The sequence below is a fragment of the Schistocerca piceifrons genome, chromosome X (genome assembly GCF_021461385.2).
Source record: "Schistocerca piceifrons isolate TAMUIC-IGC-003096 chromosome X, iqSchPice1.1, whole genome shotgun sequence".
Classification (NCBI taxonomy): domain Eukaryota; kingdom Metazoa; phylum Arthropoda; class Insecta; order Orthoptera; family Acrididae; genus Schistocerca; species Schistocerca piceifrons.
In genome coordinates, this window is record NC_060149.1 from 265,138,067 (window position 1) to 265,165,037 (window position 26,971).

General features: G+C 38.8%; 1 protein-coding gene across 1 annotated transcript in view; it reads left to right on the forward strand.

Annotated features, from left to right (window-relative positions):
• Positions 1-26,971, forward strand: part of LOC124722122 (lysine-specific demethylase phf2-like) — a 173,992-nt gene that overhangs the window by 11,418 nt on the left and 135,603 nt on the right. Inside the window, exons 3-5 of the mRNA XM_047247327.1 lie at positions 10,337-10,454; positions 19,883-20,037; positions 20,796-20,937. Coding sequence (XP_047103283.1) covers positions 10,337-10,454; positions 19,883-20,037; positions 20,796-20,937 — 415 coding nt within the window. The remainder of the gene's footprint in view (positions 1-10,336; positions 10,455-19,882; positions 20,038-20,795; positions 20,938-26,971) is intronic.

The window sequence follows — 26,971 nt, forward strand, 5'->3', positions numbered from 1 at the left end:
TTGATACAACTGCAAGGTGAGTTAATGAGACCTGAGAGGGTACTGAAGACTTCTGCTGAGACACAGTGATATCTTGTTACTGATTGATAGTGTGAGTAGGTCAATTTACACTATAAACATCGTGTATCTGAATAAAACTGTGAAGGAGGGCTTTATTTCACTTAAGATTGGTGGTATAGTGGTTGGATGTAGTATCACTTCAGGTCAAACTTTAAAAGCATTCTGACAGACGTTCTTCGTAGCTGTGGGAAGTGGTCATTGTGCCAATTACGGTGTTTCAGTGAATAGTATGTATGTATTTTTCAGATGACAGAAGTGTTATTTGAAATGTGGGATGCAATATAACTGATAGGGTAGCAGATAACACCAGGTTGGGGTTTACAGAGAAGAGGTGGTCACTTATCTGAAACAGAACACAGTGCATGTAGTTTCTGACACAGAACTCACATAAAAATAGGTTATTAAAACAGCTAGTGAAGTTGAAAATTTTAGATTTCTAAGAGTAAAAATGGTTGATAATCTAGTTCATAATTTTCTGCAGAAATTGGATACTGCTGTCTCCGCTATAAGAATAGTGTTACATTGAGACATAGATTCAGTCATATTGTGTGGTTATCATAATTTGGTACAAATCTGTGCATTCATCAGGAATGTTCTTATCAGAGAAAATGGTGGTCAGAGGGGCCTATGGTGTCAGTTTGCAAACTTCCTGCATAACGGAATTCTAACACTGTCCCTCCTGTAGGCCACATGTACTACCCCCCTTAAAAGTTTGTTTCTAATATGGGTTCATTTAAAAGGAACTGCAGCAGTCATTCATTAAACAATTGGCAGAAAAGAAATTTGCATTTGGATGACACTTTGTTAACTGTAATGCAGAAAGAGTTCCATGTTCAATAGGCTTTGAGCAGAAGTGAAAAATTTGAGTTAAACTTCAGTTTTTCAGATCTTAAGTTTCAAGATTAGCTTATGCCCCACCTTTGTTATTTGTACAGACAAATATTGTTTCCATGTTTATTAGTGTTTTTAAAATTTCAATTCAGACCAACTAAGGACTACATCAAGATAACTGTCTCTCTTACCCTTTACCCTACTCAAAACTCTTTCATCATCTCACAATCTGCTCTTTTTCCTTTCATCTGTATTTGTTTCTTGTTGTTGTTCTCTTTGTTGTATCTTCCTGAAAACCTTTGAATTTCTTGACTTCTAGTCTGAAATTCTCACTTTTGAGTAAGGTCTCTCACTCAATCTGCATTTCTTTCAAGTCCTTTTTTGTCTTGCCTCCTCATCCACTTTCGCTGTCTGTTTTCATGTCTTGGAAGAAAATGTGATTCTTCTTTGTTAATCTGTCTTCCTTCACTCTCTTTAGATGTGTATAGAGTGTAACACCTCTTTTGCAGATGCCATCTATTATTGTAGTGCAGGATGTGTATATTTCCTTGTTTGACCACGAAACAAAATTGCAATCTTTGTTATTGATTGAGCCTAATATTTTTCACAAGATGCTTCTTCCTACCTTTTCCAAATCTTCTAACACCATTTTACATCCAGATAAAAATAGTGTTTCTGGCCCATGAAAGACATCTGGTTTTGCAATTGTACTATAAACCCTTAACAACATATTCAGAAAAAAATAGTTTTTATTGTACAGATTTCTTTCATTTATGCTCTTTTCATTTTTTCCGGTTTTGTTTTTAATTGCTTCTTTTTCATTTTTTACATTTATTTTTTGACCCAGATATTTAAAGTTGTCTGTTGTCTTGGCCTTGTCACAATCTGTTTTTAAAATTCTCATTGACAGTGCCTTCTGTCTTTTCAAATGATATTTATAGACCTGCTTTTCAGCTGTCTTCTTCTACATCTACATTTTTACTTTCCAAACCACTGTGAAACGTGTGGCAGAGGATCCCTGTGGGAGCAGTATGTAGGAGGTTGCAATTTATTCCTACGTTCATTGTATAAAATTGGTTCTAGAAGCTTTCTAAATAGTTTGTCATGGATTAGTTTGCATCTGTCTTCAACAATCTGCAACATCATTTCTTTCAGAATCTTCATGACTCTCCCATGGGTCATACAAACTTGTGACCATTCATATTACCCTTCTTTTTATCTGTTCAATATCCACTGTCAGTCCTATTCGGTACAGGTCCCATACACTTCAGCAGTGTTCTGGGATGGGTAGCATGAGTGTTTTAAAAGTGGTGTCCTCTGTATACCAGTTGTACAGCCATCAACCAGTGAACTGCAACCATTGTGCCTATATGATTTTTCCATTCTCTATCCCTACAAATTGTTTCACCCAAGTGACTGGATTCTAACTGCCTCTCATTCATGTTATACTAACAAAATACTATGTTTGTTCATTTTGTGAAGTGCACTATTTGATATTTCTGAACATTTAAAGCAAATTGCCAATCCTTGGACCGCTTTGAAATCTTGCCAAGATCTGACAGAATATTTGTGCATCATCTTTCGGACAGTATTTCATTATTCGTATCTGCATCATCTTGGAAAGTCTGTGTTTGCTATTAATATTGCCCACAAGGTTTAATATACAATAGGAACAACAAGGGTCCCAACACAATTCACTAAGCACACCCAACGTTACTTCTACACATGTCAGTTCCTATCTATCCAGGATAACTTTCTGCATCCTCCCTCCAATCACAAATTTTGCTTGATACCCCCATACAATCATACTTTTGATAAGAAGTATAGATGTGGTGCTGAGTCAAACACCTTTTGGAAATGGAGACACACTGCATCTACCTGTCAGCCTGGAACTATGTCTTTCATTATATCATGTGAGAAAAGTGCGTATTGGGTTTTACATAATTGATGTTCTCAGAATCCATGCTGGGTGGCATGAAAGAGGTCGTACTGCTCAAGATACCTCATGATGTTAGAACTCTGAACATGTTCTAAGATTTTTCAAGAAATGGATGTCAAGGATTTTGGATGGTATGCCCCCTCACCCCAGGGGATCGATGGGAGAATGTAGTTAAGAGGGGCTAACTTAGCCATAAATTCAGTATAGAATCGTATAGGGATTCTGTTGGGTTCTCTGGCTCTAGAGATTTGTTCAGTTTTAGTGATTTCAGCTGTTTCTCAACATCACCGTCACTGATATCCGTCTCACTCATCTTTATAGTGATACAGGAGTTAAATTGCAGGAATATACTGGGGTTTTCCTTTATAAGGGAACATTTGAAAACGGGACTCAGCGTCTCTGCTTTTGCTTTGCTATCCTCAATTTCATTCCTATCTTGTTCGTGAGTCACTGCACACTAACTCTGTTGCCACCAATAGCCTGTACATGTGACTAGAATTTCTTTGGATTTTGTGAAAGATCTTCCAACAATTTTTATGGTACTGTACTCATTGAACGCTTCATGCATTGCTCTCTTGACAGCCAAACATTTCATTCAGCATCTGTTGCTCTGTGCTTTGTCTTGCACCTGTTATGCAGTGATCTGTTTCCTTAGAAGTTTCTTTACAGTGATTGTTTACTATGGAGATGTCCCCCCCTCCCCCCACCTCCTCCCCCATGGTGAACCACTGTTCTGCTGGGTACATATTTATCCAGTACCTGGTCAACTATCCTTTACACTCGAGCGATATTTTCTCTACATGCTCCCGTTCCGAGCTAAAAGTTTAAAGTTCCTCATTAGATATGATACTACTCTTTCCACTTGTTTTAGTTGGCCTTTATACTTCGGTAATCATTGTTGCCACAGCTCTCTTGGTCACTGATACCAGCTTTGACTCTGACTTCATCAGAGAGGTCAGGTCTCTTTGTTGCCATGAGTTAGGTTTTGAACTGTCTGTTCTAGATAGTTTTCAGAGAAGGCATCTGGCAATGTATCATAGGATGTCTTGTAATGCTCACCACTGTAGACTGCTTCACGGAAGAAGACACTTCCGCTCATAGAGGCAGAGTGATGGGGAGTCATAGAGGGGGATGAGGTTTGCACATGCATGGCGGCAGAGAGCGGGCAAACGAAGTCCGTGTTGCCGAACTGTGTTGCTGCAGACAACAGTCGTGTTCATTCACCTTTGGTATTTCATATTATATGTTCAAGTCTGTGATGGAATAGTACATTTTAAAACTGATTTTGATCATTTATCTACATGAGAGAAATTTTACTATCGGGTCTTGAGGTTGTGTCCACTTCTCCACAGAAATTGTGTGTGTGATGGCGGAAGGCAAGAACAGCTGATACATGTTTGTGAAGACGTCAAGAACAATTTTTCTCAAAATGAAGATTGTCTAGCAACTAGATTATTGAAAATAGTTGCAATAATTGACATTTATTGTGATTTGGACTGTGTTATGGGGCGAAAATATAATACGTAACAAAGTAAACTTCAGACTCTAACCGAAATCATTATATTTCTTTGACAACAGCTTCTACTCCATATAATTTTTTAAATGTGTGTGATGTGCGTATGAGGGTGTGTTTCACTGCTATTCAGTGTAAATCTCTATGCATAAGAAAAGAATTACTGGTAGCAAACACTAGTAGAAAAGACTATCGTAAAAATTGTCAGTGTGTTGTTACATTTTTCGATGACAACAGGCATTATGAGTTTATACTAACTTGTTCGACATTACAGTGGGGGAATGCACTTCTGATGCATTGAACACGCTAACAATTAACCATCTTCTTTATATAACTCGACGGAATGCTGACCCATAACATTGAAAACCACCGGTATATCGACAGGCAACCCTTCCTTTCATTTTAAGGCATTTTCCAATTTGTGCCATGAAAATGACGGGTTTACATGTCGAAATACTGGAGTTTGTGACAAATTTATCCATCCACAGTCTCTCAAGTAATAAAACAGGCTGGGAAAAGCTTAACTTCTCCTTGGGTAATGTGTTGACCATTATAGTCTGAATAATTCACAGGCTACATATTCCTAATCAATAAAAGCCGGGAAGTTCTCATGTACAGTGTATCCAATTGATATGTTGACAAAAACGTTTTTAAACTATGATTCTTTAAAACCAAAAAAGATCATTTTGTTTTAAACTCTACATCATAATACCATCTGATTGTAAATTTAGGATGATACATTCAAGGTTTTTATCCATTTTCACCTCCTTGTGAAAATCTTACTTTTCAGCGTGACACACACACACACACACACACACACACACACACATTGTGCCGACACTGAAGGGGGATGCGGTATAATTGCTTCAAGCACAAGCCACTCAGTGTCTGTTATCTTGAGTGCTTTGCTCCCCCCCCCCCCCCCCCCCCCCCCCGCAATTCTGTCGGATTATACTGACAGTAATAATGTGGGTAAATGCAAAACTGTGTGACCACATTCACATGCAAGAAAGTCAAATTTGTACAGGGTGTTTCAAAAATGACTGGTATATTTGAAACGGCAATAAAAACTAAACGAGCAGCGATAGAAATACACCGTTTGTTGCAATATGCTTGGGACAACAGTACATTTTCAGGCAGACAAACTTTCGAAATTACAGTAGTTGCAATTTTCAACAACAGATGGCGCTGCGGTCTGGGAAACTCTATAGTACGATATTTTCCACATATTCACCATGCGTAGCAATAATATGGCGTAGTCTCTGAATGAAATTACCCGAAACCTTTGACAACGTGTCTGGCGGAATGGCTTCACATGCAGATGAGATGTACTGCTTCAGCTCTTCAATTGTTTCTGGATTCTGGCGGTACACCTGGTCTTTCAAGTGTCACAAGGGTTCATGTCTGGCGAATAGGGAGGCCAATCCACGCCGCCTCCTGTATGTTTCGGATAGCCCAAAGCAATCACACGATCATCGAAATATTCATTCAGGAAATTAAAGACGCCGGCCGTGCGATGTTGCCGGGCACCATCTTGTATAAACCACAAGGTGTTCGCAGTGTCGTCTAAGGCAGTTTGTACCGCCACAAATTCACGAAGAATGTCCAGATAGCGTGATGCAGTAATCGTTTCGGATCTGAAAAATGGGCCAATGATTCCTTTGGAAGTAATGGCGGCCCAGACCAGTACTTTTTGAGGGTGCAGGGACGATGGGACTGCAACATGGGGCTTTTCGGTTCCCCATATGTGCCAGTTCTGTTTATTGACGAAGCCGTCCAGGTAAAAATAAGCTTCGTCAGTAAACCAAATGCTGCCCACATGCATATCGCCGTCATCAATCCTGTGCACTATATCGTTAGCGACTGTCTCTCGTGCAGCAATGGTAGCGGCGCTGAAGGGTTGCCGCGTTTGAATTTTGTATGGATAGAGGTGTAAACTCTGGCGCATGAGACGATATATGGACATTGGCGTCATTTGGACCGCAGCTGCAACACGGCGAACGGAAACCCGAGGCCGCTGTTGGATCACCTGCTGCACTAGCTGCGCGTTGCCCTCTGTGGTTGCCGTACGCGGTCGCCCTACCTTTCCAGCACGTTCATCCGTCACGTTCCCAGTCCGTTGAAATTTTTCAAACGGATCCTTTATTGTATCGCTTTTCGGTCCTTTGGTTACATTAAACCTCCGTTGAAAACTTCGTCTTGTTGCAACAACACTGTGTTCTAGGCGGTGGAATTCCAACACCAGAAAAATCCTCTGTTCTAAGGAATAAACCATGTTGTCTACAGCACACTGGCACGTTGTGAACAGCACACGCGTACAGCAGAAAGATGACGTACAGAATGGCGCACCCACAGACTGCGTCGTCTTCTATATCTTTCACATCACTTGCAGCGCCATCTGTTGTTGAAAATTGTAACTACTGTAATTTCGAAAGTTTGTCCGCCTGAAAATGTACTGTTGTCCCAAGCATATTGCAACAAACGGTGTATTTCTATCGCTGCTCGTTTAGTTTTTATTGCCGTTTCAAATATACCGGTCATTTTTGAAACACCCTGTACATTCTGTTGCGTGACTCATATAAATTAACAAGCTGCAAGAGTTCAGCACGGGTCTGGCTTATATTGTCCGGAATATTTTTATTTTTCGGCCAGAGCACAATATCCTGTTTCTGGTGCTCGTACTTGGTCATTTCTCTGTAACAACTGAATGATAACTAGGATGGTAATTATAATGATGACTTCAAAGCTAGGTATGACAAGACTTTTTCAGTGAATCTCTTCTTGAAAGTGACAGCGTTAATTTCCAAATGGTAGTCACTACTGTTTTTCTGACATCTTAATAGAAGTTTACTCTCAGGAACCAAATCAGAAGAAGAGAGAGCATGCAGAATGAGTATCCTGACAACATTTCCCTAAGGCAACTTTAAAACCACCAGTACCATCACTCATTTTCCAGCAGGTATTCATGGAATGATTCTGATTCATCCATGTTTCATCAACGTAATACACTGTAGAACTGCCTCCTCCTCTTGTATTGTTAATCTTTGTAATGGATGGGATTTGTGCTGCTTCTGTGTCACTTCTTTCAATTGAATACTCTTGTCTTAACATGTTTAAAATCAATGTATTTTAAAATTCTTTACATTGACAAAGCGCTACCTTTGAAGCCAATTTGCTCAGGCATAATTGCAGCAAGTTCTTGTGATGTTGGGTATTCCCTTCTTGTATACGTTTCAAACACAGAACCAAGCGAGGTGGCGCAGTGGTTAGACACTGGACTCGCATTCGGGAGGACCACGGTTCAATCCCGCGTCTGGCATTAGGGTAAGGAAAATGCCAATGGGCATGTGTTGCCTGCTTGCTTTGACATGTTATGCATGCTGCGACCATATGTTCTATATCTTTGTCGATGACCTCCCAGAAGACATGTAGGTGGGCTAACTGTTTGCTGAGGGCCATACTGCAATGACAGTCATGTAATAATGTCAAGATGCAAAGTTTGAGTGCTTGCAGGACTACTACAGTGGTGTGGCCATTAGCTCCTTGGGGCAAGACGATGCCCTTGAGAGTGGACAACTCGTGTTGGTGGTACCAGTAGGTCTGAACAAATTTATATTACGGAGTTTTGTGATCTGCTGGCCAACCATTCTTCACCAATCACATGACCTTTTGGAGGACCAGGTCCTCTGGCGACTGTCGGGTGATGACTATGGTGCCAATAGGTAAGCTGGCCAGCACTGCTTTGGCTTCTGCATCAGTATAAAAACATACTTCAGGAGCCACATCAAACTCAGGGTCTTGTCCCACTTGGGGACATGATGGTTTCTCCATTTTTGTATTTTGCTCTGAGGACTGATAATAGATGTTGTAGTGATAAACAGAAAGCAGCAGTGGCCCTTCTCTGCAGGTCTTAGATGGTTGTGGTGCAATATTAGAATGGATGTCAAACAGTGGTAACAGAGTCTTATGATCTGTTAACAGGCTAAATAGCTGTCTGTACACATAATCATGAAACTTCTTCAATGCAGAAATGAAAGCTAAGCTTTCCTTTTCAATTTGACTGGAATTGTGATGTGTCTACATTAATGGCCCGGAAACAAATGCAATAGGGTGTTCAATTCTGTCGATTTTGTAAGAATGAATGGCCCCCAAGCTGTAGTCTGATATATTTGCCTCTACTGTCAGGCACTTGGGAGGGATGTACGTATTGAGGCATGTTAGAGTAAAGCTTGTTTGAGATTCCAAAAAGCCTTGTCACAAGTGAAGGATCATTGCCACTTCACATTCTTGTGAAGGAGATGATGTAGTGGTTTGGCGATAGCTGCCACATGAGGAATGAATGTTCTGTATTTTAATGTGGATTAGAGTTGTTTGGCTTCTTTGGGAGATGGTAGGTTTTGTATGGCCTCGGTATAGTGTGGACTGGGTTGTATCTCTGAGATGGGCCGAATACATATCCCAGATATTCCACTTAGGGCACAGAGTAACATCTTTCCTCATAGCATTCCAAACTAGCCCATTGGAGCCCGCTGAACAAGGAGTCTAAATTGGTTCCTAGATCCTCTGCATTTTTTCCAGTGACAGTGATGATGTCCAAATAATTTGCCGTTGGTGGAATGTCTCATGTTAGGTGTTCCATGCAGTGTTGTAGTATGGATGGTCCACTGCTGATGCCAAAGGGTGGGCTGTTATACCAAAAAAAGATCAAATGGTGTGTTGATTACCAGGGTGCTTTTGGAGGCTTTGTCCAAGGCGAGGTGCAAGTAAGTGTCCCATAGGTCAATTTTTGGAAAAACTTTTCGCCCAGCAAAGCGTGCCATGATATCATGCACTTTAGGAGTATGGTATGTGTTGACGATGGACTGTGAATCAGTAGTTGACTTTAAATCCTCAGCGATCCATTTGATTTTTCAATGGTCACAATACGCTTGACATACGGAGTGCTTGCAATGAGCATCAAAATTCTTTCTTCCTGTAGGCGCTGCAGTTACAGACGAAGCATGCACATAGCAAAAGGCACATTCCAGGCCTTAAAAAATCGGGGCATCACCGAAGGCAGTAAAGAGATGTGTGCTTCGAAGTCAGTCATGCAAGTTGATAGATGTGAGAAAACCAAAGCATATTTTGAACAAAGGTCTCACATGTAGGAACTTAGGACAAATGGCTGGATGCAGTTCATTGAATTGTGGACTTCTAAACTAACAGCACTGGACGGATCCAAACTCAAAATGTTGGTGCCCTGTTGCACTGACTACAAGGATGCAGGCTGACAGGTACACTGCTTTGTAGTGAACTAGAGTGGTGAGTTGACTTTCTACCTCAGTGGTGTTATCACTATAACTTTTCAACTGCATAGAACAAGACTAGTCATGGGGAACCCAGGTGGCAATATGTCTCCCAGTTGACATAGTGATTGAAGATCCAGAATCAGTTTGAAAGAAACTGGGATGGCATTGATAGGCACTTGCATCGTTAATTACGTATTGGAAATGGGGAGGTTACCCTGGACGTGGAGGACATCAGGACAATAGATTCAGTCAGTGTGTCTGAATCTGAATGACTGAAGTCCAGTGTGGCACAAGGGCTGATCAGATATCAAACACCAAAACTTTGGACTTGTAGTCTGATACTTACTCACTCAACCACTAAGCCATACATAAAATTAACATCAGTGTCAACTATGATGCACATCTTATTGGCTAAATTATTCCGAAATTTCATTTAACAGCTTCATTGTTAGACATGTCTCAAGATACCTATAAAAATGTATTTTACACAAAAGAAAGGTGGTTAAGAAAGTTCTACAAATTAGTTTGTTAAACTATTGCTCCATGTATTTTTATTACGGTTTCTTGTGCCCTATAAAACAGGTGTCCTGCTGTAATATAAATAAATGGAGCAATCTTGTGGATAACACATTTTGACTGCATATTGTCAAGTGCTCTATGAATTGAATTGTGGAATAGTGATAAAATTTAATTCTGTGATTATAGTTAAAGAGCAGACAAACTGGCATCGACATGATCCAACTGAACAGAATGCAGATTCGAGACCAGTACAGAGTGGGACAACTGTTTTCATTGAGGAACTGAAACTGAGACATTTTCCCAGGTGGGTTGGCTGCAGTTCTTCATGAAACAGTATGGTATTGTGCTTCATTATGTGTGCAAATATAATTCCCAGTGGTACTGTTATGATTTTTTAAAACAATTTACTGATATTAATTGTATGAGGGGTGTTCAATTTATCTGAAGGCATTGAAAAATTTTGAAAACAACACAGTGGATCCAAAATTGTAATGATTAAAATTTGTTCGTCTCGGAGGGGGCATCCAACTCAACCCTCCCATCGCACCCTGTGTGTGGGAAGTGGGGAGCCACTTTGAAATCTTGACTGGGCACCCCAATTTTTTATTTGGATGTTATGGAGGAAAAAAATATGCAAGTTTTGTCTGAAACAACCGCCCCCCACCCCCCCTCATGTGACAGATGATGCTGTATAGATAATCATATGTTTCAAAATGCTATCCAGTACCTTCGAATTAACCCCCTACCTCTTTGGCGTGAGTGTAGACCAGGCAATTATACCTTTTAATGGGATGGCACTGACTGTTATGCTAGTCAGAGTTTGCTACGTGGCCCAAGTGGTGCATTGAGCAATCCCCTTTTCATTTTGTCAGAAGAATACAACATTGACAATAGGGTTTCCAGTTAAAAGTTATGAAATGATTGCCTGTCATACCCTTGCCGTGTGTATATTGGGGGGGGGGGGGGGGGGGGGTGTTAAAGTGTCATTGCATAGCATTGTGAAACATAAGATTTTCTACCCATTTTGATTTTTCTACATACTGTACCATATGTTGCAAAACAGAAAAATGTTTCAGACAAAACTTAAGACTTTTTTCTGTAGAATCTGAACATATAATATAATAATATAATAAAATGGGGTTTACACATTTTAACTATAAATTGTCTGGATTGTGTAGTTTTAGAGATATTTCAATGTCTTCAGATAAATTAAACATCCTGTGTGTGTCTATATATATAAAAACTTTATTCTGTCATCACACTTACTGCATTAGTTCTGAGCACTAAAAAATTTGAAGGTTATCAGGTATACCTTTCTTATTGTTGTGGTTCAATGTTCACCTTTATGTTGTTCCTGCTAATGGGAAACTTTGCATGTCAGTGGAATACTCGTTGCAATGCAGAACCACACACTAATGTAGAATATACGAGAAAAGTGAATTTGATGTTGAAGTATTTGATAACAAAAATAGTGTATGTAACCTGTACAGTAAAATGTGACTGCTTATCATGGATATTTGATACTATGATATTGTTTTATAGCAAATACAAAGAAATTTTGTGTTTATAATATGTTGGTGTAGTCAACCTAAACTCAAGAGTACTCATCAGATGTTTCACCTGATGCCCAGTATTTATGTGTTTATGGATGATGTAATTCTGATTCAAATTACAAACAAAATGTTATAGCTCGTATGTAGATAAAGTTGCTTCACATATGTCTAGTGCTAATTTAGTTCAAGGCTAATTCACTTAATTTGAGGCTGCACTCTTGATTGGGAGTATAAAGCTATGATTTCATTGAGGAAGAAAAAATTCCATTCACACTGGATGTAGCCTGAAACAATGAGCTGTTTCTTTTAGCTTGCTCCACATAAACATTACGAAGACAAAATTGAAAATAACATTTGAAAAATGGTGAGGGAGGAGTACCTATTGAATCTGAGGAGACACCTGGAAATTGGACACTTTGCTTTGAGTGGATTTGAAATAGTGACAGAAACTTGAGCAACAAACGTCTGCCTTAAAATTTCCTGTAACCTTGTACGCGAGCCCAATCTCCACTATAGGCTGGCATCCCATATCAATTTTTCCATATTTACTCAAAGAGCACACTCAGGGTGTCTACGCTCTGAGACAACCAAGAAATCTGGGAAAAACCTTGGAATTTTTTTGAATTCTGGGAATATTTCCGGTACAGTTTTATAGTTTTGACTGGTAAGAGCTGATAACAGCGAAATGTGTCAAAGACTTTAGGATGAAGATTATGGAATACTTAATTACAATAAACTGCTGCTGACGAGTGTGGCGTCACAACTGTTTACATTAAGTTTATGTGAGCAGATGCTCACAGGCTCACGCGCATGCGTAGTTGAGTTGCGTATGGCAGTACCTTCTCCCGCTTCCGACTCAACTCGTTGAAGAGTGGCTAACAATAACAATAAATGGCCAGATGCTACCCGGAAAAATTTTTCTGGTGCATCCAAGTTGCCAGATTCGCGCACACACATAGTAGTCTGGGTTGTAGTGGGAGTTAGACTTCACGTAAGCCATGTTTTGTTTAGTTATTTTGCTGTTTCCTCTTCGTTTACACTTCTTGCATCAAATGAAAACAAATGGATTTCTGTGCTTGGGAGCTATTAAGTAAATTAAAATACAGTCACATAATTACGGAAGGCCCATGTATGTTATTAGTTTCAGTTTTCCGATTTTATTTTATTTCCACACTTTTGGCAGTCAATCACCTTGCGTGTTCTCCAGAGGCCATCAATTTATTAGAAACAAAGTGTTTTGTTCTGCACTATTGGCTAGTTTAACCTATTGGCTAGTTTAAACTGTTCACTGAATTTCAAGTGCACATTTTAATCTTCTGGCATGTACGGCATTACACCATAATAAAGAACCAAACATGAGATAATGCAATACTGGTACTCCAAGAAAATTTGCATCCTGAAAACAGCACTGAAAAGCTTAATATCAGGTTGTGACCTACTTCTTTGTGAATCTGGACATATGAATGTGCACTTTAAGCTGAATTATGCATTTTAGCACGGTTTACGAAAGTCCAATGATTTTAGAGTATCCTATTTTTTTATGACATTGTGTAATATCTGTTAATACTATATATGTATGAACACGCGGGTCTCCTAGTCATCGTAGCTGCCTACTTCCAGTAATGTCTGTTCTTTGGCACTCTCTGGCAACTGCTGAAACGAAGCTATTTCTAACAGGTTGCAGGAAAATATTGTGAATGGTACTTTGAAAAGCGTTAGTTTCAAAGTAAATTTCCTTTTACACAAGATCGATTATTTACATGTGCAAATGTGCAATGAATTTCTTAAATCGGAGTGTTTGACTCTCATTTAAGACTTAACAAATTCAGGACTAGCCACTTAGAAGAATTTCGAGCCCAGAAGACCAGGCATTAATGGCGTTATTTAAGATTTTACTGGCACATTTGCGTGATGGATCTTAAAGTGTAACACACAAGAAAGACCAATATTATATGTGAAAGCTTAACTTTTCCTGTAGCTACACTATGTACATTAATTTAAACCATTAACTTTTCCTTTTTGTGTTAACAATACTTAACAGTGATGTTGCTATTCACTTATCATGGAAAAAGTGTATTTTTCACCTTAGGAGAAGCGTATTTTCACATGGGGAAAAAGTGCAATTTTAACCGGGAAATCTGGGGAGTTTTTGCTTGTCTGCATATACACACTGACACTACAAGTTTTTGGCCCTTTTACACATATTTGGAAGACTGGGTCACACTTTGGTTGCTGTTGTACTTAGGTAGTAATGCTGAGACTGGTGCTATCCAATTTGAAGTTCTAGTCTTGTAGACATTCTTTCCTAAAATTGCTGTTTCATTAAAATGGTGAGTAAGCTACTATGGATGTTTCAGTCATACATCATACGCTCTAATAACTTCAAAGTGGCAGAGCTGCATTGATGTAGACTTCACCATGTCTTGAAGAAAGAAGTTTATGTCATTTCATTACAAGTGGAAATTTGTGGACTTCATGTAATCAATATAACTTTTAGAAAGGCAAATAAACAGACACAGGCTGTGATGATACGAGGAGACTTCCTTGGCCTAGTAGTTAAGTTGCTAGTTTTGGATGATGAGATCACAGGTACAATTCCCAATGAGTCAGTTAATTGCGTGTGCCATGGATCAAATGTAAGCCACTTTCTCAGTGAAATTTGTGACAATGTGCCGACCATTTTAATCTATTGGCGTTTGTATTAACCTAATCTTTATTTCTTTTTCATACTCTATGTGAAACCAGCCCCTCGCCCCCACCTCTCTCTCTCTCTCTCTCTCTCTCTCTCTCTCTCTCTCTCTCTCTCTTGCATACTCAACAACATTAACTTCACTGTAAAACATCAAGTACATAAAGGAATCAATTTTCTTGATCTTACAACCACTAATGCATGCAATAAACATGCATTTCACATTTACCAAAAACCCATAATCAGTGATGTTGCTATAAACAACTGTCACCAAATACCAACACAAAATGTGCATATGATTAAGTGTAGATCAGAAGAATGCTTAAGTCCCATTTATTCATCTTGATGAACAAAAATAAATTGACATTATCATATTAACTGCACACAGGAAGGGATACAACACAGATATAATTGATAAAATCTACGAAAAAGTAGAAAAGAAACTTTGCACACTACATAAATCAGATTCAGAAGAACACACACATACATTTGTTCGCATCCTGTTTATAGGAAAAATTTCATACCCAGTAGCTAACCTTTATTGTAACAGTAGTATTTAAATATCCTTCAGCACTAAAAATAAGCTACAGCAGCACATCATTCACTGCAACAAGACAAATAGTGAGTGTCCCAGCAAATCAGGTATTTACAAACTTTATGACAATTGCCCACAATTCTACAGAGGCCAGAGGGTAAGGATTTTAAATATAAGATACCAGGAACACAGGGATGCCTTCTGGCTAAATAACTGTGATAAATAGACTTTTGCAACATATCTGAAAGTACATGAACACTCAGCCTTAGTCATTAAAGATAACCTGCAGCTACTACACACTGTCAGTAAAGGAAAGAAAATGAATAATTTTGGAGAGCTCGAATTTACACCCATATCCCCAAACCACGACATCTAATTCTCAGTGAACAATAGGCCTTGCAAAAAAGTCATTTCTACACAGCTTCAATGAAATATTTTTAAAAAATCATAAACTGTAAAGGCCAACTCATGCTGACTGTCACCACACCATCACATCAAATCAGTTGAAGTCAAGTGATCTCAACTAGCACCTCAGTGCGCTCTCTCTCTCTCTCTCTCTCTCTCTCTCTCTCTCTCTCTCTCTCTCTCCCCCCCCCTCCCCCTCCCCTGTCTCCCTCCCCCTGTGCTGTGGGAATTGTGGTCTTCGTTTTTACATGTAAGTGCACATACACAATGCGGTAGATTACATACATGGATGCTGGAGTGCACATTTGTACGAAAATGACAGTTGTTGGACTCAAATGGTTTGCAACTTGCAGGGATAGCTTATATATTATAGATGATAGACAGAAGTGCCCAGTAACACAAAAAAGAGTGCGGGTCAAAAAAGTGCCATTACGTGGTACAAAAAGGGAAATTTCACACACTATAGAAGGAGATTGAGAAAGAGGAATCTGTACTTTATATTTTAGAAAATTGAAGCATCAACTTTTTTTCATTTCTTATGTCAAATTGCACCCAGAATTACTAAACGGAACACTGTGTTAAGAGCTGCTGTCACATCTCATGGAAAATTGGTTTGTTTAAGGTTAAGCTTAGTTGTTAGTCCAGTGAAAATATTTGTGCAATGGTCATATCTCTCTCAATACCTTTCCTTTCAAGATTTATAGGTTTTCTCCGCATTTTGTATTTACCTTTTAATAGTGCGAGTGCCTTATTTATACTGGGGTTAGCTAGTGAAACGACATAAATATTGACCACTGATGCTTGCAAAATTGTTTCGCACACTATCCAGAGAGCTATTTCACAAAATATATATATATATATATATATATATATATATATATATATATATATATATATAAAAAACAGAGAGAGAGAGAAGTGTCTAGTTAACCTTATATAATTTGCCAGCAACCATTCTATATATAATAAATGACAGTGTGGTTCCACAATCATGTAACAATTTCATATTCCCAATTTTTAATGTCTGTTATGTATCTTATGTGTAACATCTCTGTACTTCTTTGACTTAAGCTCTTTCACCATAACCTTTGTTTTCCAATGTAAACACACTGGGTGTTGTGAGCGCATGTGCTTCTGAATTTCCTAACAACTGAAGTCTCACTTCATTATGACCATAATATGAAAGCACCAGTAATTAGCATGATGACTAATATACAGTTAATTTGTAAAAAATGAAATATTTTTTGTAAAAATATAATAGAGGCAATGTGAAAACAATGTGGGTATGTCACCTATATGTAAGTACTGTAATATTTTACAACACATATTGTGTAGCCAATTCCAGATGTTTAATGTGTCTGTTTAGTCATCATCACATTATTTGTTTTTGATTTAAGCAGTGATCTCCAACGCAAAGTATGGAAACATACTTGAATGTAAACTGTCTGAAGAAGGGTACAAGCCCAAAACTGATAATGTGTTAAATAAAATCACCTGTTGTGACTGGAAATGGTTATTATTCTAAACCCTATAAAGGAACAGTCCTGGAGTTCAGCTGCATCCATCATGGATGAAATACATTTTGTGCTTGAAATATTATCAACCCTGTGGGAGATTTTGCTTTGCAGACAATGATTACAATGTAGATTTCTTTGTCTGTCTGTCTGCTTGCATGCATATATGTATGCACACATGTGGCAATACTTCTTACAGTTAGTCTGTTGCTTTATTCATTAGAACTGCCATTGCTAATCTTCTGAACTATTCCAGGGAGTTGTAATTAAATATGCTAGCTACCTGACCATGATCACTTTATCATTTGGCTGTTCTCTTTTATAAAAATTCCTTGCTTTCTATTACTGACTGTTTCTTTTTTGATTGCTGCTCATATAGGTTTTGTCGTCTGAATTTTTGCAGACATTACTAATAGCTTTTTTATTCTTTTTTAATCACTTTCCTTAAAGCAGCACAGTATTTTATGTAACATGAGTTCAGTCTTCTGAGTTTGCTAATATTTTCATATAATTTACTATCCGTTCTTTCCTTTTGCAATGCGTGGCTTCTTTGGTGTCTTATTGATGCCATGCTTTGTTTTCTTGAAAAAAAAAATCAGCTGCTGAAGATTGATAGAAATCCGTTCACAATTGCATTAAATGTAGTATGTATGTAATGAAAGAAGTAAAGATCACCGGGGTTGAATTGTATAAATTTCAGAGGTATTTTTGCAAAAAGCATTTCAACTGTAGGGCTTGGGAGAAAGAGAGTAAGTCATTGATGAGCCCAGTATGACTGAATATGTTAAGGTAGATGGGTTGACAACAGTGTTTTGGGTTTTTTTAAGTTCAGGGTTTTGTGGTGTGGTGGGAGGGTATTTTGGGGATATGGAAGATGGGGAAAGGTCTGAAAGGCAGGGTCCAAATACAGTGAGGGTTAATGTGTTAATTCACAGGAATTAGGGTAGGTATTGTTAGGTGAGAATAAGGTGTTGGGCAAATGAGGGAACTTTTAGAGGTGGTCTCTGGAACGAACTTCCAGTTTTTGAAGAGCAAGGTTTACATTTTATAAGACTGGATGTAAGTAATTTGGGTTGCACAATAACAATATTTTGCAGAAACAGCAGAGGGGTGGATAAATGAGAGGGTAAAATGAGGTAATGTGATAAATAATTTTAAACTGAAGTCAGGCAATTAATGGATGTATGGATAAAGTGCACTACAGTCGAAGCGGCCACAGATTATGCCACAGGGCACCAAAAAGGTCCAGCACCAGCATGCTAGTGATGGGTAATAAAATTTAGGCATAAGAAAGTGAGAAGGAAAACATAGGGAAGATGTGGATGAACAATGTGTGAGAGTAAAAATCTTCTGGGTTGTTAGGCCGTGTCATATTTCCTTCTAAAATAATCACAGGTCTGTTACAAAGAATCTAACACCTAGAACACCAGTCTCACCCAGGATGTATGGACTACCCAAGACACACAAAGAATTGGTTCCTCTGAAGCCTATCGTCAATGGGATTAACTCGCCAACCTATTTTCTAGCACATCATTTATCTGGTAAACTGAGACTTCTAGTTGTTAAAAGAAATACTTTTATCAAAGATTCAAAACATCTTTTAGAAATTATACACACAGTGAAGATATGTGGAGGTGACATTCTTGCTGACTTCAATGTGACATCGTTATTTACTAATGTCCCTGTATCTGATACAATGGCAATCATAAGGGAGAAAGTTGCTCCAGATGTTTGTGACTTAATTGAGTTATGTCTTTGTTCAAGCTATTTTAATTAAAATGGTGAATTCTATGAACAGGCTGATGACTTTGCTATGGGCTTCCCATATCGCCAGTTGCAGCTGCCATATTTACGGAACATTTTGAGCAACAGACATTAAGTAGCACTCCTTTGAAGCCTTCTTGTTGGCTCTGCTATGTGGATGATACATTTGTTATATGGCCACACAGCGAAGAAGAACTTCATGTGTTCCACAATTTCTTAAATGGGATTCACCCCAAACTCTAATTTACCTTATAGGTTGAGAGTGAGGTTGGTCTCCCGTTCCTAGACGTGTTGATATACGAAGATACGATAACACACTAGGTCACAGTGTATATAGAAAACCGACCCACACAAACAGGTATTTAGATGCCACTTCTCACCCAGCCCAGAAGCAAGCAGTGCTCAACACTGTCTTCACCTGCCTTCTCTATTAGCGATGACGACAACCTGAAATCGGAGTTGGATTTCTTAAAGAGGACAATGAAGGCAAATGGCTATTATAGTTATTCAGTTGACAGGAATTTTAGGTGGAATATTAATCATGCTAATAAAAATGAGGAGGAACTGCCTTCTCGCATCAGTTAGGTTACCATTTGTTTCTGTGGTCACTGACTGCATGAGCAGAATTTTAAAGAGAAATGATATACATACATCTTCCTTTAATCAAAACAAAATAAAAAAACTTTTTCTGACAAAAAACGGAGCTACTTGATTGCCTCCATCATGCAGACATCTATCAAGTGACATGTGGCTGTATCAAAGTGTATATAGGCGAAATGGGGAGAACTGTTAAAGAATGCATTAAGGAACATGAACAGCACATGCAGCGAAAACAAAGTGTAAAATTGGCATCATGAGAACAGTGGCTCAGACATAGATTTTAATAATGTCTATGTGCTGACCAAAGAAACCAACATTTATAGAAGAAAGGTCCGAGAAACAAATTTCCAAGAATGCTTCTAATTTCAATAGAGTGGATAGCTTCCGGCATCGTGGCTCCTCCCACCATTCTTCCTCGACATAAGTAATGTTATGATGTAGCTCAAGATAATTTTTTGGTGTCATTGCTACTTTTTCTGTGTATTTACACACAGTGGTGTACGTCTAGAAGTAATTATTGTATTCTGCTTGCAGTAGTGCTGGTTATTCTCTTCCTTTTTCTAATGCATGACAAACTGCACACTTGGGTAATCGTTTCACCCTCCATTTATAATACAATTTCAACATTTTATTTGATTTTTTAATCGTGCAGAAACTGTTCTGTTATTTCAGCTGTGAAGGTATAATTGTCACAATGAAAGGAGAAGAGCTCTCGGTGCCTTATCTAAAGGAGCATGGTTTTGACAGACCTATAATTATAAAAGACAAGAAAGGACTTGGAATGAAGATACCAGAGAAATCAATATGGGAAGTTGCTAGTTACATAGGTAATAATGAAATTAATTTACTGCCCTATGTTGAAGTGACACTGAAAATTTTACTGTTACACTTGTGACTATAACTGTCAATATTTACAAGCCACATCATTTTGTGCAAAATTTTGTAATGAAATGGCTTGGCTTGGAGTGAAGAAAATATTGTTAAAGTCTTGGGTAAGAAGCACTTCTTGCTAGTTTTACGTGATGACAAAGCATACATTTCATGTTGCTGTCATATTTTGTCAATTCTTAGTGGAACTCATCAATAATCATAAATGTGTTTGAAGTCTATTATTTTATGGCCCATCATGTGACTTGCCATGAAAGCAATCAATGTAAATAATATTTCTGTAGGCTATTCATCGCAATATGTTTAGACTGAAAAAAGTTATTGGATTTAATCAAGCATAAATGGTTTGGGAGTCCATTTGGTTCAAAGTACAGTTAAAATTACACGTGATAAATGAGAGTACTTCATTTTCCATTTGTGTGTGTATGTTTTTTTTCCCCCTTGGTTTTCCATAAATTAACTTAGCATTGTATTTTTATTTTTTTATGAGTAAAAAGTACTTCCTGCTTCCCACAAAATATCATTTTTTCGTATTATTAGCTGAAATATATTTATCCAGCATCTTGTTTCTTGGAGCATATTTGTTTCTTTTGGTGCTCAAATGTTTTAAGTTTATTTTTATTTCCTGAAATTTGCACCGTTTTACTCTGTCATGTTCTGTGAACAAAATATCATGTAAACTTATATTTTGTTGCAGACTCAGAGCGAAAAGTTGATGTGATTGATGTTATCAGACAGACCACCCTCACAATGCCTTTCAAAACATTTATTGACTACTTTTGTTCTCCATTTAGCAAAAATCCTTTCAATTTAATCAGTTTGGAAATATCCGATACACGGTAAGTATACCGCAGAGTTAATATTTTATTTTCTCAACTTCAGAATTATATTCCTTATTTGTAGCCACAAGGATTTAAGCTACAGCAGACTAAAAATACTGTAGCTGACATATTTGTCTCGAGAGATACAGTAATCTGAAATGAGGTTTTGACTAGAGAAGATGGGTTGCTGACACAACTACTTAGATCTGAATATGATCCAGTTTGTTCAAAACATGGCAGTAATTCAAAATGTGCAACTGAGATTGAACAATAAATGAGAATTATTTTAAACTAAAAGTAAATGCCAAATTACATTATTTTCAGCTTCCTTGAAATCTGCAAGGGGAAGAAAGAAAGAGCATAATATCTATAAGTCTACCAAAGGTAGAAAAAGAGGCAATAACACACTAAGAACTCTGTGTCAAGAGTGACACAAAGGTACAGAAATGGAACACAGTGATAAATAAACAAATAATTTTAAAAAATACTGCACACCATGACATTGCATATTGTTTTCTTCTGTGGGCCTTTTCAATACATTTATCTTACAGAACCAAAGATTCTGAATTTGTTTCTCTTACAGAACTAAAGATTCTGAATTGGTTCTCCTCCTACTGTAGTCATAACTTACAGCTGCTGATAAAATAAAACTTCCATATAATCGCTGGGTGTCACATTGTCTCAGATTTATGTTCTGTGATTATGATACACTAACATCGGTGAAAATTGGATCATGAAAAATAATACACATGATTAAAATTAAATGTATACTATTGTTTAGATGACAATAATACACTAATTATTAGGATTTTAGATGGTTATATGGATTTTGACTTATGATGGAATGGTCCAGTCTGATGGGTCAAAACCTACCCTGAAAATTGTCACGAGAAAAGAACTGCTTATAGCAGCAGTTTGCAAAGCATTTCCTGTCTAGGTGCAAATCGGCAAATTAGCAGATAGTCACATAGTGCTGAATTGAAAGTACGCACACGCGCGCTCACGCCCACACACAGTCTCTTTCTAAGCACTTAAACTGTACCAAAAAGTCTCCAATTGTTAATTTTTTGCATAACTTGCAGTGCATATTGTCAGCTAAACTGTTGCATATGTAATTATTATACAAGTGAGGTAAGAAAATTAAGGCAGTGTATGATGATGTATTACAGGTAACTTCCATCAATTGGCACATTAATTTGTTGACATTAAATATTGTATAAAAATTCTCATAGCACTGTTACCATGATTTTTTAATAATGTCTATTTTACTAAAAATGAAATAGTTCATTGTTTATTCCATGTAGTTGTCACAAAAATAGGAAGTGTCTGTTGGATGGTGAACACTAAGTTATTCAATATACCAGGCATACCGACAAAAGAAAAATTAATGCATTCAGGCACTTTACAGTAATTGCTAGTTTTATTTAAACAGAATTGGGATAGAGTAAGAAATGGTCACAGCCTTGTTCCACATAATGTGCTGTAACAGGTGTACCTAACCAAATACATAAAACATGCTAATACAACCTGACAATGCACAAATGAGTAAAGTTTAACAACAGTGTTCCACTGATAAATGTGAAATGACAGACAGCTATTGGAAATTGAATTGTGGAAAAACACATTACACCATCAAAAAATTTCTTTGCCAAGACGCTGAATCACATTATAAGTTCCAGGTGGAATCTGAATTACATTGTCACATAGCAGAAGGTGTAATTAGGTGAATGATAAACACTAACTTCACTTAACGAAGGTTTATTCAGCACTTGCACATACAAGAGTGCGGAATGAATTGCCTCCGGCCAGAACACATACAGTATATATACAGCTAAAGAACATTCCAGTACAAGGATTCTTGACATTTGTGGACACCTCTAGAATGTACTCAAACCAAATATAGAAACTAAAATTGTACAGTCTAGGTGAGTTTTGAACTCACGACCATCCATGCAACAGTTTCGTATCATAACCACTACACCATGGTGTTACACGGCTTCTTCTAAGACATCGCTCTCACCTCAAAATAAGTGTCTCGGTGTAACATCCTCCTAGTGCAGGAATGAGTTAAAAGTCGTGCATACTTCGACTCCCGATGACTAATTCTCGCCCTGGCGGTGATATTCGTAGGACTTCTTTTGTCACTACGCTTTTCATCACCTTTCTGCTTGCTGCCTATCACTGGAGCTTCAAATTTACCCTGGGTTGCAGGATGCTTATAGGGCTTCATTCGAAGGACGTGGACCATCTGATCTTTCACCGTCTTGTGTAGGTGTCGACATCTTCAACTTCATAAGTAACATCAGACAACTGTCTTACAACTGTACAAGGTCCAAAGTAGTGCCTGAGGAGCTTCTCTGAGACTCCAACCTTCTGAACAGGAGTGAAGATCCAGGTGATGTCACCAGGCTGGTAGACAACAGGGTGGTGGCTCGCGTCATACCTTTGGCGATCATTTTGTTGAGCATGCAGGTTGCAGAGTCGAGCTAACTGCCAAAGCTTCCTCAGCTCAGGTTAACACCTGGCTGATGTAGTGGTCGTCCATGTCATCAGGATGTAACAGAAACACCATGTCCATCGTCGTAGTCACCTCACGTCCATGCACCAGGAAAAATTGCATAAATCCTGTGGTGTCATGTTTGGCGGTGTCGTAGGCAAATGTCATGAAAGGTAGCACCTCATCCCAGTTGCTCTGCTCAACATTGACGAACATTGATAGCATGTCGGCCAAGGTTTTATTAAGGTGTTCAGTAAGCCTGTTAGTTTGCGCACGGTAGGCAGTCATCATGTGACGAGTAATGTTGCACCGACGGTTTATCTCGGTTACAAGATTAGATTGCAAAAACTTTCCCTCGATCCGTAATTAACAACCTTGGGACACCGTGTTTTAATACGATGTCTTCCACAATGAATTTGGCTACCTCGGATGCTTTGGCCGTTTTCACGGCTTTCGTAATGGCATAGCATGTCAGATAATCAGTGCAAACAATAATCCATCTATTGCCCCTAGCAGATGTTGAAAATCGTCCGAGGAGGTCAATCCCAACATGCTGGAAAGGCGTTTCGGCTGGTGGAATTGGTTTGAGTCGGCCAGGAGGTTTTTGAGGAACTGCCTTTCTCCTCTGGCACTCTCGGCAGTGCGACACATAGTGATGAACACTCCTAAATACACCTCGCCAGAAAAATCTCTTTTGGATTCTGTCATAGGTCATAATAAACTCTAAATGTCGAGCCTCAGGTGTGTCATGGAATTTCTGTAGAACATCTAAGTGCATATGTTAAGGAATCACTGGTAGCCACTTCTTTCCAAATGGATCAAAGTTTTTCTTGCAAAGTAATCCATTAACTACCTTAAATTGTCCTATCATATCCTCTGACCGATTTAAGGCAAGCATAATTTGAGATATCTTGGCATCCTTCTTGTGCTCAGCAGAGAGATCCTGGAGTGCAGCAACACAGTCACTATCTTCGTCAGTCTTGGTCTTGCACAGGGTTTCTTGAGAGACAGTTGGCATCTTGGTGTTTTCTTCCACTTTTGTACCCTGTGGTAATGTCATACTCTTGAAGACATAGTGCACACCTGACGAGTCGCCCTGTTGGATCCTGAAGACCTGTCAACCAACAAAGTGAATGATGGTCTGTAACAACTGTGAATGGTCTTCCATAGAGGTACTGTTGAAATTTGCACTTGGCCCAGATCACAGCAAGACATTCTCTTTCTGTAGTTGAGTAGTTTCTCTCGGCTTTTGTAAGTGTCCTAGAAGCATAGGCACCTTCTCTTTTCCATCTGAAATTTGCACCAGAACAGCACCGATCCCATACCCACTGGCATTTGTGTGTAGTTCTGTAGGTGCTCTCTCATCATACAGACCAAGTACAGGGTCAGTCATCAGAGGTTTTCGCAGCACATAGAAAGAATCTTATTAAGCACCACCCCAGGTAAATTTAGCATCAGCTTTTAACAACTCTTGGAGTGACCTGGCTTTGATACAAAAGTCTTTGATAAAATGACGGTACTAAGAACATAATCCAAGGAAGCTTCTCATATCTCTAATACTTTCAGGACTAGGAACTTAGAAGCTTATCCATCATCCGTTCAAAAGTTGCTGGTGCATTACACAAACCAAACGGCATTACCCTAAACTTATACAGGCCCTCAGGGGTGATGAATGCAGTTTTCTCATGGACAGCCTCTTCTACTTCGATTTGTCAGTATCCCGAGTACATGTCCACGGTTGAGAAAAACTTAGCCCCCTTCAGACAATCTAGTGTATTGTCAATTCGTGGAAGGGGCTAAATGTCCTTTCCAGTTACCTTATTAAGCTTCCTGCAATCAACACAAAAGTGCCAACTGCCATCCTTCTTCCTGACTACCATGGGCCCTGCGAAGGCTAAATGATGTCATTCTTCATCATTTTCTCTACTTCGTCGCGAATTATTCAGCGTTCCATTGCTGACACATGGTATGCTCTCTGGCTTATTGGTTGATGGTCTCAAATGCTAATTCGGTGCTTTATCGTTGATTTGTCTGATCCGCTCTTCACCTGTGGATTGAAGCATTCAGAGAACTCTTGAAGAATGACAAGTATCTTCTTCTGTTGTTCCTTAGTGAGATCTGGTGATAGTCAAGCTAGAAGTTTTTGTCTCGTAGTGGTAGTGCTGATTTCGCCCACAGACTCAGCTGTTCTTCAGTTAATGGCTCAGCGTTTGCTATGCACTTGTGTCTTGGAAGGATCTGCGGTTCTCGGTGACAGTTAACTATTCACTGAATCCGTTCTTAAACGAGACGACAGAGGTTGGGATGACCAAGTTATTCTTCAGTGGTATGCTTTTCTTACATTCCACTACGAGATACATGGGTTGATGCATGGCATGACACGTGACAGTTACCTTTCTAGCACTGACTGCAGGAATGATAACTTCTTCCAGTACACATAGTGTCCACACACTCGGATGTGCATCTTCCTGTCCACAATATCTCGTCTCATCTCATCTAGCATAATCTTAGAGCGACCACAATCTATAATAGCCTGAGAAGCTTTCAAAAAGTCCCATCCGAGAATGACATCATGACTACACTCTTGTAAAATGATATTCTAAGGGCTGTGTATGGCCACTTATATCTACACAAATGGTACATCGTCCTGTAGGTTTTACATACTTCCCATTAGCCACCTTCAGCAGAGATGTTTTGCTGTCAATGAATATCGTTTTCTGCAACTGGCGACGTTACTTCTCCGAAATGACTTAATATGATGCTCCACAGTCGACAAGAGCTTGGGCTGGTTGGCCATCCATGAGAATATTGACATAGTTTCCTATCATTTTTGTAGTGATTGATGGTGTAGGATTTTTCTCCTCGGTGGCTTTACCTCCAAGGAAGGTCGCACCCTTTAGTTTTCCAGTTTGCAGTAGCTAGGTGATTGGCTGGAGCTTCTAAACGGCGATGGAGACCTCGATCAAAGTGCTGGGGAGCATCCTCTCCAACGGCTAGCTTGTGGCGATGGTAACCTACGTCATCTTCCACCCACATCTTCTTGTTCATCTTCGTCGTCCCAGGGGTGGCGTCGGCTAAGATCAATTTGCTGTCTTCTGGCACGGATATCATCAAATATCCGCCACCTTTCTTGACAATAGCGCACCACATGTCCCAGTCGTCCAGAGTGGAAATGTACTGGTTGCTTATCCTGGGTCCTCCAGACGTCAGTCTTCCTTGGTGCCCAAACAGGTTCCTCATGCGACATTGTAGGAATGTAACTTCTCCTGGGTCTCGACTGTTTCACTGTTTTAAAGGGAAATGAAGGATGAGAGATTGGGTTCAATGTCTGTACCACTTCCTCCCTTATGACCTCTTGAAGTGTCTTGGTTTTTTTTTTTTTTTTTTTTTTTTTTTTTTTTTTTTTTTTTTTTTGCACGTTGTGCAATTCAAGTGCCTTCTGAACTTCCTCTCTCACTATCTGACTAAGAACAATTGTGAAATCAGTTGCTTCCTCCATCACAGACAACGGTATGATGTTTGAAGGCTGTTCAAACTTCTTGTGCGTAATTCTTT